The sequence below is a fragment of the Elephas maximus genome, chromosome 21 (assembly GCF_024166365.1).
Source record: "Elephas maximus indicus isolate mEleMax1 chromosome 21, mEleMax1 primary haplotype, whole genome shotgun sequence".
Lineage (NCBI taxonomy): Eukaryota > Metazoa > Chordata > Mammalia > Proboscidea > Elephantidae > Elephas > Elephas maximus.
In genome coordinates, this window is record NC_064839.1 from 72,402,915 (window position 1) to 72,418,789 (window position 15,875).

Below are 15,875 nucleotides of genomic sequence, written 5' to 3' on the forward strand. Positions count from 1 at the left end.
AGCCACCAAAGTAAGGAATTCACGAAGCCTTAGAAATGAGAGAAATGACAGGTTTGTCATAATATATAAATGAATTAAAACAAGAGTCTCCAAACATTTTGCCAATTTTTAAAAACAGGTAAAATAAAGCAAAAGCTTATTTGCCCAAGATTCTGGAGGAAAAAAAAAGAAGTTTGATAAACTTACTGAACCCCTAAGTATATTTGCACATAAATATAAAATGCAAATCTTTATCTTGTCATATCACTTACTGGAAACCCTGGTGGTGTAGTGGTTAAGTGCTATGGCTGCTAACCAAGACGTCAGCAGTTCGAATCCACCAGGCACTCCTTGGAAACTCTATGGGGCAGTTCTACTCTGTCCTCTAGGGTCACTATGAGTCAGAATCGACTCGACGGCAGTGGGTTGGGTTGGTTGGGTAACACTTATTATTTTCCCATTTTCTGTGTGGGAATTCTGGGCACATTAAAATTTCTCAGAAATGTAGCAAACTGATATTATTTTTAAAAAATGTTGCCGTGTAGTCAATCCCAACTCATTGTCACCCCAATGCTTTATAGGGAGAAGTGTTGAATTGCCGTTTGTGTAGATCAAAATGGTTTAATACTGGGTTTCATATGGTTCAACCTACTACACTTAGGATATAGTCAAATAAGTCACAGATCACCCAGCAGACATCTAAAAATAAGCCTGTTAATTACCAACAGGTGAAGCAAAGTGGACATATGTCAGTACACAGGAGGGGATGTGTCAAACACCTGATACAGATGGAATGCAGTAGCCAGTGGAGTCTGTTTTTGTTTTTAAGTTGAGCATACTAGATGACTAAATACACCCTATGTTTTCAAGATTTTAAAATATACGCCATGTTTCTGCAGCAGAGGCATGGGGTATCCAGCCTCCTGGGAAGATCTGAGCACCATTAGGTTATAAAGACAGTGCTTTTGGATCCATCTCAGAATTCGAATGGAGTATCAGAGTTGAGGTCAAATATTGTGAGGATGTAGCTGCAAACAGGACACAAACTTTCATTCCAATTTCTCAGAAACCATGAGTGAAAATATTGCTAATATTTATGTAAAAATGGTACACGCACTTGATACACAGATGATATTACTCAACGTTTTTATCAAAGAACGATAAATGTCACACATTTAGCAGCTCCTTCCACCCTTGTGTGATCTAGAGGTCAATGTTAGGAATAAATGCTTGTCATCTCTTTGATGATGGGAGCTTTATCTAGCTTTGCAACAAATCGCCATACAAAAATAAAACACGCATATATACATAAATCCTTTTTCAAGATTATACTTTCCTGGCCCTACCACGTAACTAGCATATAAATCATGTAGCTATTTTTGGTGTTCAGGAAGAATTCACTCTCAATGTCACCAAATAATGATATCATACGTTTATCCCAAAGCACAAATTAGTAATTAGTACCCCAGAAAATTACAACAACAAAACTGTAGGGAGAAAGAGATGAACCTTCCAATGTTATGTGGAAATACCCCTCACATACCACTGAGCAGAGCTTAAATGTCCCATTTTCAGGCTGTGCCTTGTTCATATACATAATACAAGGTAATTAGCAAAGACTATAAACTAATAAAAATACGGAAACTGAAAGCATAAAAGAAGGTTAAAAAAGAATTTTTTACTCATTGAAATGCTATTCTTTGAATTCATTAATTTGAAAATGGAGTGACTAGATATAACCTGGAGAAGCTTCATCTTATTAAATTGTACTCAATAATTTCAAACTGTTAATTTCTTCTGCAATCTGGTTTTCTTTGGTCAACACTGACTATGAAACACAGCAAGCCTAGTGTCAGCAAGTTTATAAACTAGTATGTTACAGCTTCTTGACCAGGAGCATCCTATGAAATGTTGTAAGGTATAACTTCCCAAGTTTCAGTAAAAGCTGTTGAACTTGACAGTTCAATGTATTTCATTTAATTGCTGGAATGATAATGCTAAAAACATGTGGGCTTATCAATAATAAAAAAAGAAAACCTATTCATCCTCAAACAGGCTCCTATCAAACTACTGGACATATTTCAGATCAAAGGTAATGGCAAAAATGAAGTTATGGCAGGAAAGTGGAGCCAGGTTTCACTGCTCTATAAAAGCAGTATCTATTTAGAAGGGAAAGTATTTAACCCTGCCTCTAGTTTGTAGAGTTAAGATTGTCTTTTTCTTCTTCCTCTGTCCTCTTATTTTGCTTCTCTCTCCTCCTCCTTCTTCTCCCCTTTCTTCTCATCATCCTCATCATCAGATATGAATGGGACTGTATTCAGAACACTCCAGGTTTAGATTATGAACACAAGATAAATTACTAACCCCTAAAGGATTTGCAATTTGAAAAGGGGTGTGAGGGCAGAGTACCTACATAAAAAGACAAACTATACAAGACGGTATGCACTAAGTGCTAAACAAATACTTAGAAAAGAACTGTTAAGACCACTAAAAAAAGCAATTAGTCCTTTGGCCTTATTTACTTTTCAGATCTGACCCTCTGCCTCAAGGAGAGTTGCTTGTTATTTTTAAAGATGGCAATGTGTTCTGATAAAAGGCAAGGTGGCTTAGAGAGGGAATCTGCGTTTCCTGAACTCTGATTACATTCCAGATATCGTGACAGGCATTCCACCCCTCCATCATTTTATCTAACACTCACAATAAACCCACCAAAACCCAAAGAAGATGGTAGAGAAAACCAAGACTGAAATACAGATTAAGTAAGGCAGAAAGTGAGACAAGGCGGCAGAGAAGAGCCAGGCCTGGAGCGAAAGTCATCAGATCTGGAAAACCACACCTATCATAATGAAAATCGACTACAAAGATGGCTCGCTTTTCTACGTATTTGAGGCTCATAGAGAGAACGTGGTTTCTGAACTCTCGAGTCTATGGCTTAATTACAACTTCCTATTGTGGATAGTTCAGCAAAGAGATGTCGAAAGTTCAGTTATTCTGTAGAAGTATTCAAATTCATTGAGACTAAACTTTTCACAGTAGAAGGATGAGATTTTTTTGCTTTTCTAATTTGATGGAAAACTATAATAAAACCTCTGATGTACAATAAAACACTAAAGGAATCTGAATTTTTTAACATATAGACACTCATTTAAGACAGAGCCCACAAAGCCTACGGCTGGTTTTCAACAGGCAGTCCATATTCAATGTCTTACTGAAGAGTTCCCTTGTTCGAATAATGCTGAATCCTACATTTTTTTTTAAATAATTTTTATTGTGCTTGAATCCTACATTTTTAAAATGAATTCTAGTTGCAAAACACTTAAAGGTGTTTGAACATAAATTAATTCTTAATTACCTCTGAACAGAAATTTCCAGTCTAGTGTTCCAAAGCTAGAATTTATTAAATAATTCAAATTTGAATACTTCTATTATGAGAAAGGAGCCCCCCAAGTGCAGTGGTTAAGAGCTTGGCTGCTATCCAAAAGGTTGGCAGTTCAAATCCACCAGCCGCTCCTTGGAAACCCTATGGGGCAGTTCTACTCTGTCCTATAGGGTTGCTGTGAGTCAGAATCAATTCAACAGCAACAATTTTTTTTTTTTAATAGGGAAAGAATAATTTTCTTACTAGAAAGTGATGGAAATCATTTGATTCTTTCTCCCATAGATCCACCTTACATTCTTAGAAGTGATATGAAAGATTATCTCATTTCATTAGGTTATAATACCCCTTGTTCTCTGGGTATTGGTATGAGAATGAGGTTTTCTCCTAGCTCTCCGTAGAGTAAAAAGTTTGCACTAAATGACTAAGAACTCAATAGTGTGACGATAATCAAAAGGTATAATCCATATTTAATTAATGTTAATTGCTATATTATTTGAAATTAGACACTCCATATGCAATGCTTAGGACAGTGCCCAGAATATTAACTATTGGCTATTATAATTGCTATTTATTCCTTGACAAATAAATCATGTTAGTAAAGGCACTTGGCCTTGTTTCAAGTGTGCAATCAATAAACTTGAGTGCAAAATTGATAGGGTGTAGACCATTACAAATGAAAATATATATCAACACAGGAAATGTATAGAGGAACCTCAAAAACTGCAAAGAAAAGTAAACAAAAACGGATGGTGAGTTGCTGGGGAAAAGAATTTGACATGCACTTTTTATTTACTTCATTTATTTACTGGAAGTTTTTCTTAGCCAACAACAGTAAAAGAATACAAACAATTGTCAGGTTTTCTTCCACATTTAATTTTTATTATGAAAGAACAGCTAATACATCATTCAAACAGTCCTGCTAATGCGGGAAATAGCTCATGTTAAAAAAAAAAAATGTAAAACATTGAAATTTCTGTTATTAATCAGTGGAAAGCTTTAATTAGCAAAAATTCTTAATTGTCTCACTTTTACTTCAAAACCAAGAAAAAGCAAGCACACTCTATAGTAGGAGTAGGAGCAGTAAATCTTATATGCCTAGCATGACTAAAAAAAAAAAAATGGCTATCAGGGATAAATTCCATCAGATTCCTGTCTTTCATGGAGCTAAGGATACTGAAGGCTTACCATTATCATATGATGGGAATTTAAGTCCAAAAAAGTTAAGCAATTTGAACAATGTGCCAAAATGTCTTTTTTTGTTGTTTAAATTGCTCATACAAAGATTTATACACGTATTGTTTTGTGACATTAGTTGCAATTCCCACAATGGGACAGCACACTCTCCCTCTCCACCCAGGTTCCCTATGTCTATTCAACCAGTTCCTGTCCCCTCCTGTCTTCTCATCCCGCCTCTGCACGGGAGCCGCCCATTAGGTCTCCTTTATCTGACTGAACTAAGAACCACATTCCTCACGTGTACTATTTTTTGTTCAATCGTCCTGTCTAATCTTTGTCTGAAGAGTGGGCTTTGGGAACGGTTTCAGCTCTGGGTTAACAGTACGTCCAGGCGCCATAGTTTTGGATAGAGTTTCTTCCAAGGAGTGGCTGGTGGATTCCAACTGCTGACCTTTTGTTTAGCAGCCAAACTCATAACCACTACGCCACCAGGGCTCCAGCTGTCTTTCTTTTGGAAACAACTCTAGTTATGTATAACAGTTAACATTCTAACAGGTTGATATCTCTCAATCTTTTAGGAACACATCTCACGTAATAGTCAACAATCACCCTTCAACTTCCGACCTCAGATTTGCTCATATTGTAACTTAATTCTTCAGTGAACTCTACAACAGTCTGCAATAAGCTACTGACTTCCATCTGTGCACAAATTTAAGTGTCCTACTTACAATTTGAGAAAAACAAATCAGCTATCTTCTGTTTTTCTTTCATTTTCCCAGAATAAAGAAGGAAGTTCCTTTCAGATTAAGACTATCTAAGACAATGGTCACCATGTGAAGAGAAACCACTTGGGAAAACATGAATTATTTTTATAATGTCAGCTAATCCACAGCTGTGCCACCTGTTAGTATGGATGCTATCCAAAAGGGTTCTGAAAATCAGCCAGGCAGTCTGTTTTTGATACACGAAAAACTGTCAAATGTTTTCAATGGGGGTAGTGGTGAATGTGTATGGAAAAATGGAGGGCAAAATTGACAAACTAGAAGTTATTTCCTGTATCCTATGAATCCCTCATGAGTTACTCTCATGATTAATTAAAAAATAAGCGATCCCTAAGGGCCATTCTGAAGTCATCGCTCCAAGTATAAAAAAAATTATCAATACATCAGTCTAAGGAACTGTACTTCTCTTTTTGTCTCCTTAAGTGTTGAAGATTAAATTTCAATTCAAGAAGTTAATGAAGTAACTATTTTGATTTAAAAAAGAGAGTACACTTATTTTAATGATATGTAAAAAAAAAAATTTCCATATGCCCATTATCCTAACAAGATGTTAGAAAAATGTGGTATGGGGCATTTTGGATACTTGAGATAAACAGCATCACAGACATAAAAAAAAAATAATAATAATTAACAGCTGATCCAATGAAAGTATACAATGGCAACATTTTGAAACATTATATCAAAGCCACAGAAGCCATAGTAACCAGGGCAGCACCAGGCACTTCTTAGAATATCTATTAAATTTTATTAAAAATATACCTAATTTTTCCCACTGAAAGGTGTCTTAGAGCTACACTGACAGCAATATGAGGCTAAAATAATTTCCTAGGCTCCAGGAGGACACTTCAGAATAAGCATGTTAAATGCTAGGCGAAGCACAGCTGTCAAGTCAAAGGACAAGTTTCTTCTACGTGCCTTGTAAAATCTGAAGCTCTGTATTTCTTCTAGCATTGCTGTCGAAATGCTGAGATGACACTTGAAAAGATGCTTCGTGACAATGTTTGCTGAAGTGAAGTCTGTCCACTTGGAACTAGATGAAAAAGTCTAGTTCCCTTTTCACAGGTCTGGAGGTAGTAATAGGAGCTAAGTGGTTAAACACTAGGCTTCTAACCGAAAGGTCACCGATTTAAACCCGCCAGCCACTTTGGGGGAGAAAGATGTGGCAGTCTGCTTCCATAAAGATCACAGCCTTGGAAAACCTATGGAGCAGATTTACTTTCTCCTGTAGGGTCATTATGAATTGGAATCGACTTGATGGTAACATGTTTGGGTTTTTTTTGTTGGTTTACAAGTAGCCAACATCCAAGAAGCAAAGGAGGCTAATTAATTCTTCTTACATTTCAATGATTGTTCAGTGGTATTTGCTTTTGCTATTTTCCTAGCCGCTGGTCTAGAGATTTCAATGACATACTATTAAATAACCTATTAATAACCCAGATACGCTGAGTCATTCTGGTTCTTTAATTTCTTTGCGGTGGTTTTCAAAACAGTATACCACCAATTTATTTACTGGTAGGCAGTGGTTTTAGGATGAACTAAGTACTCAAATTTCAAAAATAAAAGATCAGTTAGGGAACAAATTTGGAATCACCTATCAGTTACCCACCTCGGTGGCATTGTGGTTAAGAGCTATGGTTGCTAACCAAAAGGTCAGCAGTTCGAATCCACCAGGCGCTCCTTGGAAACTCTTTGGGGCAGTTCTACTCTGTAGGGTCACTATGAGTCGGAATTGACTCAACGGCAGTGGGTTTGGTTTGGTTTTTTTGGATCCGTTATACCAGCTACCGTGGAGTCAATTCCAACTCTAGGGCGTGTTAAAGAGTAGTGTCAAGTTGAGATTTACGTACACGGTAGGTAAACATTCGATTCAGCTGCCACTCACTGGGTGACACTCGGAGAAAATTTCTTAACGTTAAGTCTATTTACATAAGATACCTAAAAGAATCTGGACATTTGTTTCATTTAGAGGTCTTTCAATTGCAAAGAACAGAGATTCCCTTAGATTAGTTGGAGGATGAGTGACACAGTTATTAAAAAAAAAGAGTGGAGGGATAAAGAGTCCCTCAGAGCACACCAAAGATCACCTTTTCCCAAGGAATTCAGTTGACCCACCTCATCTTCCTGGCGGAGCCAAGTCCTAGATTATCAGTGTACTTAAGGATCACTTGCCCTTGGTAGAGCTGTCCACATCTGGACAAATAAGCCAGAGTCGGGGGTAAAGAATCAAGCCCACCATTGCCGTTAAGTCAATTCTGACTCCTCGCAACCCTATAGGACAGAGTAGATCTGCCCCAAGGGGTTTCCAAGGCTGTAATCTTTATGGAAGCAGACTGTCACATCGTCCTCCCATAGAGCAATTGGTGGGTTCGGACAGCCGACCTTTCGGTTAGCAGCTAAGTGCTTAACCACTGCACCACCAGGGCTCCTTATGGGGTAAAGAATAGGCCCACAAATTACAAAGCGTGGCTAACAAGTTCAGTGGAAGTGTGTGGTTGAAGCAGAACACTTAGAAGGGGTTTGGCAGGCAGACGATTACTGACAACTAGTGCAGTTTGGGGTGCGGGTAACAGTTCAGACACTGGATGAATCAGCCTGGTATTGAATCTCAGCTCTATTACTATGTGACTTCAGTCAACTTACTTAACCTATGTTTTCTTTTGTTGTTTTTTTTCAGTTTCTTCAATATTAGTACCATCTAAGGTTATGACCTTGCAGTGCAATGGTTAAGCACTCAGCTGCTAATCAAAATGATGGCAGTTCAAACCCACCCAGCAGCTCCACAGGCTGGAGACCTGGTGATCTGCTCCCATAAAGATTACAGCCTAGAAAACCCTAGGGGCCAGTTTTACTCTGTCACATGGGGTAGCTATGTGTCAAAATTGACTTGATGGCACCTAGCAACAACAACAACAAAGGTTATGATAGGAATCCCTGGGTGGTACAAATGGTTAGGCACTGGACTGCTAACCAAAAGGACTGTGGTTTAATCCCACCCAGAGGTGTCTCAGAAGGCCTGGCATCTGCTTCAGAAAGGTCACAGCCTTGAAAAACCCTGTGGAGAATTTCTACTCTTTACCCTTGGAGTTACCATGAGTGGGAATCGACTAGAGCGCAACTAACAACAACAACAACAAGGTAACTGTGAAGTTAGTGTATGTAAAGTGCTCAGAATAATACGTGCCACTGAAATCGTTCATCAATTTAGATTGACCAATATCATCTAGTATCATAAGGCCAAAGATGTCTCCCTTTTCATTTATTTCAGCAGTGTCCCTTCTTAAGGTATGAGGTCTGCCTAAGAGAGGTTAGAGTTTGAAGTCATCTTTTAAGGCAAAAATAATCTGATGCAAAACATTTTTAAAAAGACTTTCAGTCAATCAGTCAGTCAGTAAACAGGGTATGTGCATACACTCCTTTATAGTAACATGTGTGTATAAATGTATGATGTATATAATTATGTGTACAAATGTCAAATATAATTGCACAATATTTTTAATTATGAGATAGACAGATATTAAAATTGACAGAGGAAAAAACAAAACAGTAATCCTGTACCCTGGTCTTTCATCTAGAAACGCCTCCTAATCTTAATAGGATAAGGACATTCTGACACCAAACACAGCCAGTGGTGATGGCTGAGAATTAATGATGACCATTAACAGTGGCCATATGATGAGTGTTGAGATGATGAAGCTGCGCCCCGTTCACATCAAGATTGATCTTCTGCTTCTAGTGATCCACTTCTGAGGGTCGTCAAGGGTTGATTCTACTGACGAAACGGTAGGCCAGACTTCAGAGACGGAGAACAAGTCAGAAGCTGGCTGCATCTCAGCTTGAGAACTTGTGGCACGGACTTACATGCAGCTGGTTGATTTTACTAGAAACACACGGTGAATAACACTGTGGTTGTTATCTTTTAAAATACTCAATCATTTCTTGATACATTATATGTAATTTTGAGGCTTTGTTCCCTACAGTGTTCATGTTAAGAAATTAAATCAATTAGATATTTAATGGTTTGGAACAGTTTAGCCAGTTAATGAAGATTCCAACTTGCTGGCTCTTCTTGGTCATTGTTATCTTTTTTTTTTTTTTAATCTCTAAACCATTTAATCACTTATTGTAATCGTTGGTTCATCAGCTGTCTTCTGTGACCCCCCTCCCTTCAGTCATGCCTTCATTGAGGTGATCTACAAAGTAATGGCTGCCCCCTTGTCTGGCCCTCTGAACAGCATTTGTGAATTCGTTGGCCTTAACTCATGTGGACTTCATGTATAACAGATGAAATGGTGCCTGGTCCTACACAATCTTCATGAATAATGGTATGTTTGAGTCCATCGTGGCAGCTACTATGTACTCCTTTCCAACCTAGGGAGATCATCTCCCAGCACCATATCAGACAATATGCTGCCACGATCCATAAGGTTTCCATTGGCTAAAATGTGGGAATAGATTACCAGGCCTTCCTACCTAGTCTGCTTAGTCTGGAAGCTCTGCTGAAACTTGTCCACCATGGGTGGCCCTGCTGGTATTTGAAATACCAGTGGCATAACTTCCAGCATCATGACACACAAGCCACCAAAGTATGACAAACTGACAGATAGGTGGTGGCATTTATTTAGAAACCCATAAATCATTACATCTTTTCCCCTAGGTTTTGGAAAAATGTTCCAGACATAGTTACATTACATGTCTGCAAGTCATAAATGTACCCCTTTTACATTTTCATAAAAATCTTTGTGCATTTTGCTCATCTCTTCTCCAATAACAGGACTCACTATCATGATTTGGCAGTCATTTATCTTGAGTTTTGATGACAGTGATCATAGTCTTGTTAAGGCCATGCTTCAGGGTCAAAACAGCTTTTTTTTTTTTACTCCAATAACTGGAGCACTGTTGCTTTGGTTTAACACAAGATAAAATAGTTGGCTTTAATTCACAGAGCATGTTTTACAGAAAATGCATGTTTCTTAAAACATCAGAACTTCTACTCAGTACAATGAGAGGTTGGCAGAAATGGGGGAAACAGCAGATTAAGGACTCTCATTCCCATTTCACAAGATGGCATGAACGCCTGGATGAGAACTGCTGGCAAAGTGACCCACACTTTTACATTACCCTCTCTTCCAGACAGAGCGCATACAGTTAATTTATGTGAAAGCTAAATACACTTAGGTTGTGGCTGTTCTCCATTGCCTTTGACAGATTAGTAGGGAATTTCTCTATGAAGAAAAATATATTTCTCATGATAGATCTTTTTAAGTCCTCAAACATCAACTGTATATATACATATATTTTTTTCAAATACGTTCAATGAAACCAGCGGCCTCCATCTTACAGTCTACAGTTGAATTTGCAAGGTGATGTTGGTGAACAGTGACATGAATTTCAGCCCTCCTGATCTGCGATAGAGAAGGAGACAGACCAAACAGGCTTATATTATGAAAACAAAAAAAGGCAACCCAAAGTCTTTGAAATGAAAGAGGACCCTGTGATACTTGAACTATTATTTAAGAAAACTCTAGCAATCTTAAAAGAAAAAGAAAACAGGATAAGAGCTAATGCAAGTACTGCTTTCCTTTAAAAAGCAGAAGGTTCATTAAATCGCTCACCACAACTCTTGAGAAATCTCGGATTTTATCTGCTTGCCCAGCAGCTCCTGCAACTTAGATCCCATAAGCTTCCACACTGTTCCCTGGCCCCGTACATCGAAATGAAGCACTTATATTCAAATATGACTTTCTAACAACAAATATGTAGAAAAGCTGGTGTAGGCAGAGTTGAGAAGAACTGAAGACCAGAAATGCAGAAATTAAAATACTGTCTTTTTCAATAAAGAAATAAAAGCTGACTCCTAGGTATTTTACTTATATACCTGTGCATGTATTTACAGACTACTATACAATTTTCTGATTTAGAATTCTTTTCCACCACTGTGCCTGATTCAGCTATGCAGATCTTAATGGTAAAAAGAACTCATTGTGACAGATTTTTCCTATCACAGGCTTCCCGCCTCCCCAGGAAAGAATGATTTTCCGTGTTACCTGGTGGTGGGGGTTGGGGGGATATGACAAGTAATTACATCATCTTTTTTAGTTCCTGTATCTACCAAGGCTTGCACAGACACAGTCAGCCTGTACCCATAACCTAGGATTTAACTCAACGTTTCCTTCAGTGTAGTGATATCATTTGTCTCTTTAAAATAACTGGTTTATATTTCCCTTAACAAGTTGGTCAAGAAGCAGTCTCACATGTAGTATAAAAAAAGATGTTAAAATAAGACAGTTTATTCCTAAAGTAAAAGAGCCAATTTAGATACCTTTTAATGATAGAAAATGCCTTGAAAGTTTGCCATTTAAAATCACTGATAAAGGAGGTAATAGAGGTTTTTGAAAAAGTAATTTAAGTGTATCATGTAATGTCTCTGTATTGTGTCTCTTATCAAGGGTATTAATGACTAAAATTTGGATATCAGCTTATCTTTATCATCCTCCGTTGCTTTATATAAAATCTTTATTATATATAATGCTAATGATCTCAGATGTATCTCAAGAGACCCAGCAAAACTGAATGGATCAAAATAATGAAAAATGATGCTATGTTTCCAAACTATGTATTTTTTCATATAAAATACAATGTATGTAAAGTAATGCCTTTATATACATCCTAAATCAACTTTGATAGCTGAGTCTTTTCCATATTACCCTTAAAATACTACCTCTATGTAGTATTACCTGTATCCATGTTTCACTCCTAAGGAAACAAGAGCATTTTCCAAAGCATTACATAAGCCTGAGCTCAGACATGAGAGAAAACGCTGCCGACGTTGGGGTGAAAGCCACCGTTCTCTCCACAATGACTACTTGACACATGAAAAGATTCTGGAGATGTCTGCTTGAATCATCCAAAATTTGACAAATTTTTGACCAATAAAAACGGCAATTTCATTTTAATCCATCCAGCCAAATAGACCTACACAACCTTAAAAAAAATGCATCAGAAAATTTTCTTGACTTTTATGACTCCCAACTTGATTCTGGTGAACGATACAGAAAGGAAAATCCTGGCGTTTTCACTCTGCACCCTGATAATGTATGGACCTTTGCATCCACCCAAATAAACAGATTTTTTTAAAAAGTCGCACCAACCAAAATATAATAGACTTTTGGTCTTTGTTCTGTAAGATGTTCACCCAAAGATTTAGATAATAATTACATCGTCAGATTTTTTAACGACAAACTAGCTCCCAACACTGCGTTAGTGGTTTTCTCAGCTTTGGCACCAGGAATCCCTTGACCCAGCTCAACAAGCATGAAAACATGAAATAAATGAAAGTTAACAAAGACTGGTCTAACGACTAGTTCCCAATAATACCGCAACGCTTTTATCACTAATACTGGACCGTGCATTTGGATGAGTATATTCGGAAGATTTGCAAATAATGGCAACATTCATGCCAGGCATTATCGCAAGTGGGAAACAGACTAAAAGAGAGAAGGAAAAAAAAAAACGCCTTCCAAGAAAGAAACATTCATTAGCCTACTGGCAAGTGTTTAAAGCAAACAAGGAAGCTGCAAAATAATTACTTAGTCACAAATAAACCCTTTTTAGCACAGTACCTTTTTGTGTCTGTCCTTCTTCCATATTCTCTTCCATGGCTACCTTTCTTCAGTAGAATCTGGTACACGGAATTAATCAAAAGCCTCAATTAGACGCTGGAAAAAACTGGTGATTTTTTTTCCCCCCTGGGAAGCTCCAACAGCAGTGGCTCAGGCAAGTCCTCAGAGCTTAGCTAAGGCTCCCTGGCTCCTCTTGTTTGCTTGGAGACAGGCTGTCAAGTGTAATTTCATTCAAATTACTCTTCCGTGAAGATTATCAATTTTTCTTCTCAAAGCTGCCCATTGTTTACCACTGTAAAGCAGGTATTCAAACAAATAGCCTGAGAATTTGGGGGGAAATTTTGGTCTGAATCCCAGTAGCACAGACACTGGGATTCACGAGCCTTGCTTTGCATTTAAAATGGAGAATAGAAATTGAGGTTTGCCTTGAAATCTGGGCTTTAAATTGGAAGCAGGCTAAGCTGTGAACAGATGGAGGGATGTCCTCCTAACAGGAAGCGGACCACCAACCCATAATTCCCCCTCTTTGCTACCAGAGTGGGAAAGCCCAGATCCCCTGTTGGCGCTTTATGCTGCAGCAATTGCTTCTCACCCAGTCAGACACGCTGCAAAAATGCTTTTCCCCTTTCTCTCGTCCTAAGTGTCTACTCATTTGATTTAAAAGTGCCATGAAAGGATGCAGTGATATCATCTCAGGGTTCATCTGCAAAAATGTTATTATTACAAGAGGACTTGTAAGCTCACAGCTTTCAGATTTAAGACGCAATCAAAGTATGTTTTTCAAAGGAATGTGTATAAACCTTTAAGCCTCAGAGATACGTGTTTTAAGTAGTTATGCTACTTTAGTGCCATAGGACTCTCTCTTAAATGAAAGGGAGGAAAACAATGAAAAAAAAGGAATCTATTGATGTCTTTGTAGTTTACTGCTGTGATTTTAGCCCACTAAGACCACTGCTTTTAAATGGGAATTGCTTGAAAGAGATTTTTCTCCCCCAAGGGTCAGTACTGAGGAATGAGTAGGGTGATAAAAGGAAGGCACCAATTCTAGATAAGGAACAACTGGGTAAGCAATTTATAATAGCAATCGGCAGTCTGATTTGGAATGCAAATCACAACCCAGCAGCCTGGCGATAAATTAGCATTTGTGCTTCAGCCCGCTGAGTGACAGGGCACCGTCCAAGAGTCTCAATACTGCACAAAAGGTATAGTAAGAAAATAAAGAGTATCCCTTTCAAAGGGGCATAAACCTTTGCTAGAGTATAAAGAAAGAATCCCTGGCTCTGACTCCATCTCTAAATAAGCAAGCACACAGAGAAAAACACAAGACACACAGGCTCAAACACAGACACACAGACACACACACACACACACACACACATACCCCTCTAAATCCTTGCCCTTAAAGACACAATAATTCACATTTTAATTATCCATTCCTGTAGAGTCCTGCATTACAGTATATACTTTATGTGCATTCTTTAAAGCATGTCAGTAGTATGTTGCACACCAACCCTAAATCATTACAAAAGCCACTATTTAGATGAAAGACAATTAACTGTACAATACCCCATTTTATTTCTCATGAAGAAAGCTCAGACCTCTCACGTCTCTGATCGTTTGCTATTTATTGTCTCTACTCAAAATAATTTAACCCAAAGGCAAATATACTCAAAATAATATAACCCAAAGGTAAATATAATTCAAGTAACTCAAAAACCTATCTCTTCTGGTTACATTTCAGTCTGTATTCAAGCGTCTGTGAGAGAGCGGCTTGCTCAGGGCACAGACTGAAAGAGGAAAACCATAGGGGAAATCCAAGGGCCAATTTGTAGCAGCATCTCTGTGTCAATTTATCCCTATAACTGACATAACCTGGCAACTGGTCAAAACAAAATGGAGCATCAGCCCTCATTTCTATTCTTTGTTTTATACCAGAGAAGCCATCAATAAAACAAATTATTGATAGCAGTAGCACTGGAATTAATAATGTTACCTCTCAATTTTTAAGTTCGTTGACACGCATTAGCTCATTTGTGAGGCAAAAAGGAATGGTATTTTTCCCCCCACCTTCTATTAGAGAAAACTTGGACTCACAGAGACACAAGGACTGGGCTAGAAAACGGCCAAGTAAGTCTTAGAACCTATGTCAGCTGATTTCCTTGTTTAGTGCTCTGAATCTGGAAGCAGCTTTTGCTGCTTACTCTATTCCGTTCTGATTGTCTTCCTTGTCTTCAAAAATCCATCTCAGTTCATGGTTTTCCTTTTCACTATGCAAATACAGAGAAAGAGAGGGAAATGAAAAGGAAAGAGAAAGCAAATGAAAAACTATCCATTGTCCAAGATGAATGGAACAATGGCAATAACTGCTCTTCCTTCCAGAAATACTGGTACAGATCAATATAGACAGAAATATTCTTCTGATTACATATCACGAATAACATCTGACGGCACTGGAGCGGGGAGCCTCTCTTACTGTTTATGAGGCATCTTATCCCCAAGGTGCTCAGTAGTCCTGTGCTGGAAAATCTAAGTCTTGGTCCTTTGTTTCCTAAGAGTTACTGAAGAAGGATAGAGACGCTCTAGAGATCCGTCCCGGGCCCTGGAAGACTAGAGTCTAAAAAAGGGAGAAGATGGGAAACCCATTATTATTTACTCCCAAGAAGTTACCTACTTGATTCTTTTAGACTCTTTCATGCCAAGATCTTTCCTCTCATATCTATGATCACCACATTTTCAGAGTTGTCCAGGCTGCTGTCATTATAATGCCATGGCCCTGTTTTAAACTGGTGAATGGTTTTCCATTAGACTTAGGACAAGCTCCAACTCCTTAGGTTAGCAGGCATGGCTTGGCAGGAGCCCACCGCTCCAGGCTAACCAGGCCCTGCTGCTCTTCACTTGTCTTCTTTAAGCTTTTCAAAATCGTCAGTTTGCAAGTATTGC

The 15,875-nt window shown here is 38.2% G+C and overlaps 1 protein-coding gene across 2 annotated transcripts in view; it reads right to left on the reverse strand.

The window, feature by feature from the left end:
- Positions 1-15,875, reverse strand: part of GPM6A (glycoprotein M6A) — a 387,900-nt gene that overhangs the window by 167,638 nt on the left and 204,387 nt on the right. Inside the window, exon 2 of one of the 2 annotated variants that reach the window (XM_049864672.1) lies at positions 12,936-12,994. The exons of the other annotated variant lie outside the window; for it this stretch is intronic. Within the exon in view, the coding sequence (XP_049720629.1) occupies positions 12,936-12,972 (37 nt within the window). The 5' untranslated portion in view covers positions 12,973-12,994. The remainder of the gene's footprint in view (positions 1-12,935; positions 12,995-15,875) is intronic. 2 annotated transcript variants of the gene reach the window in all.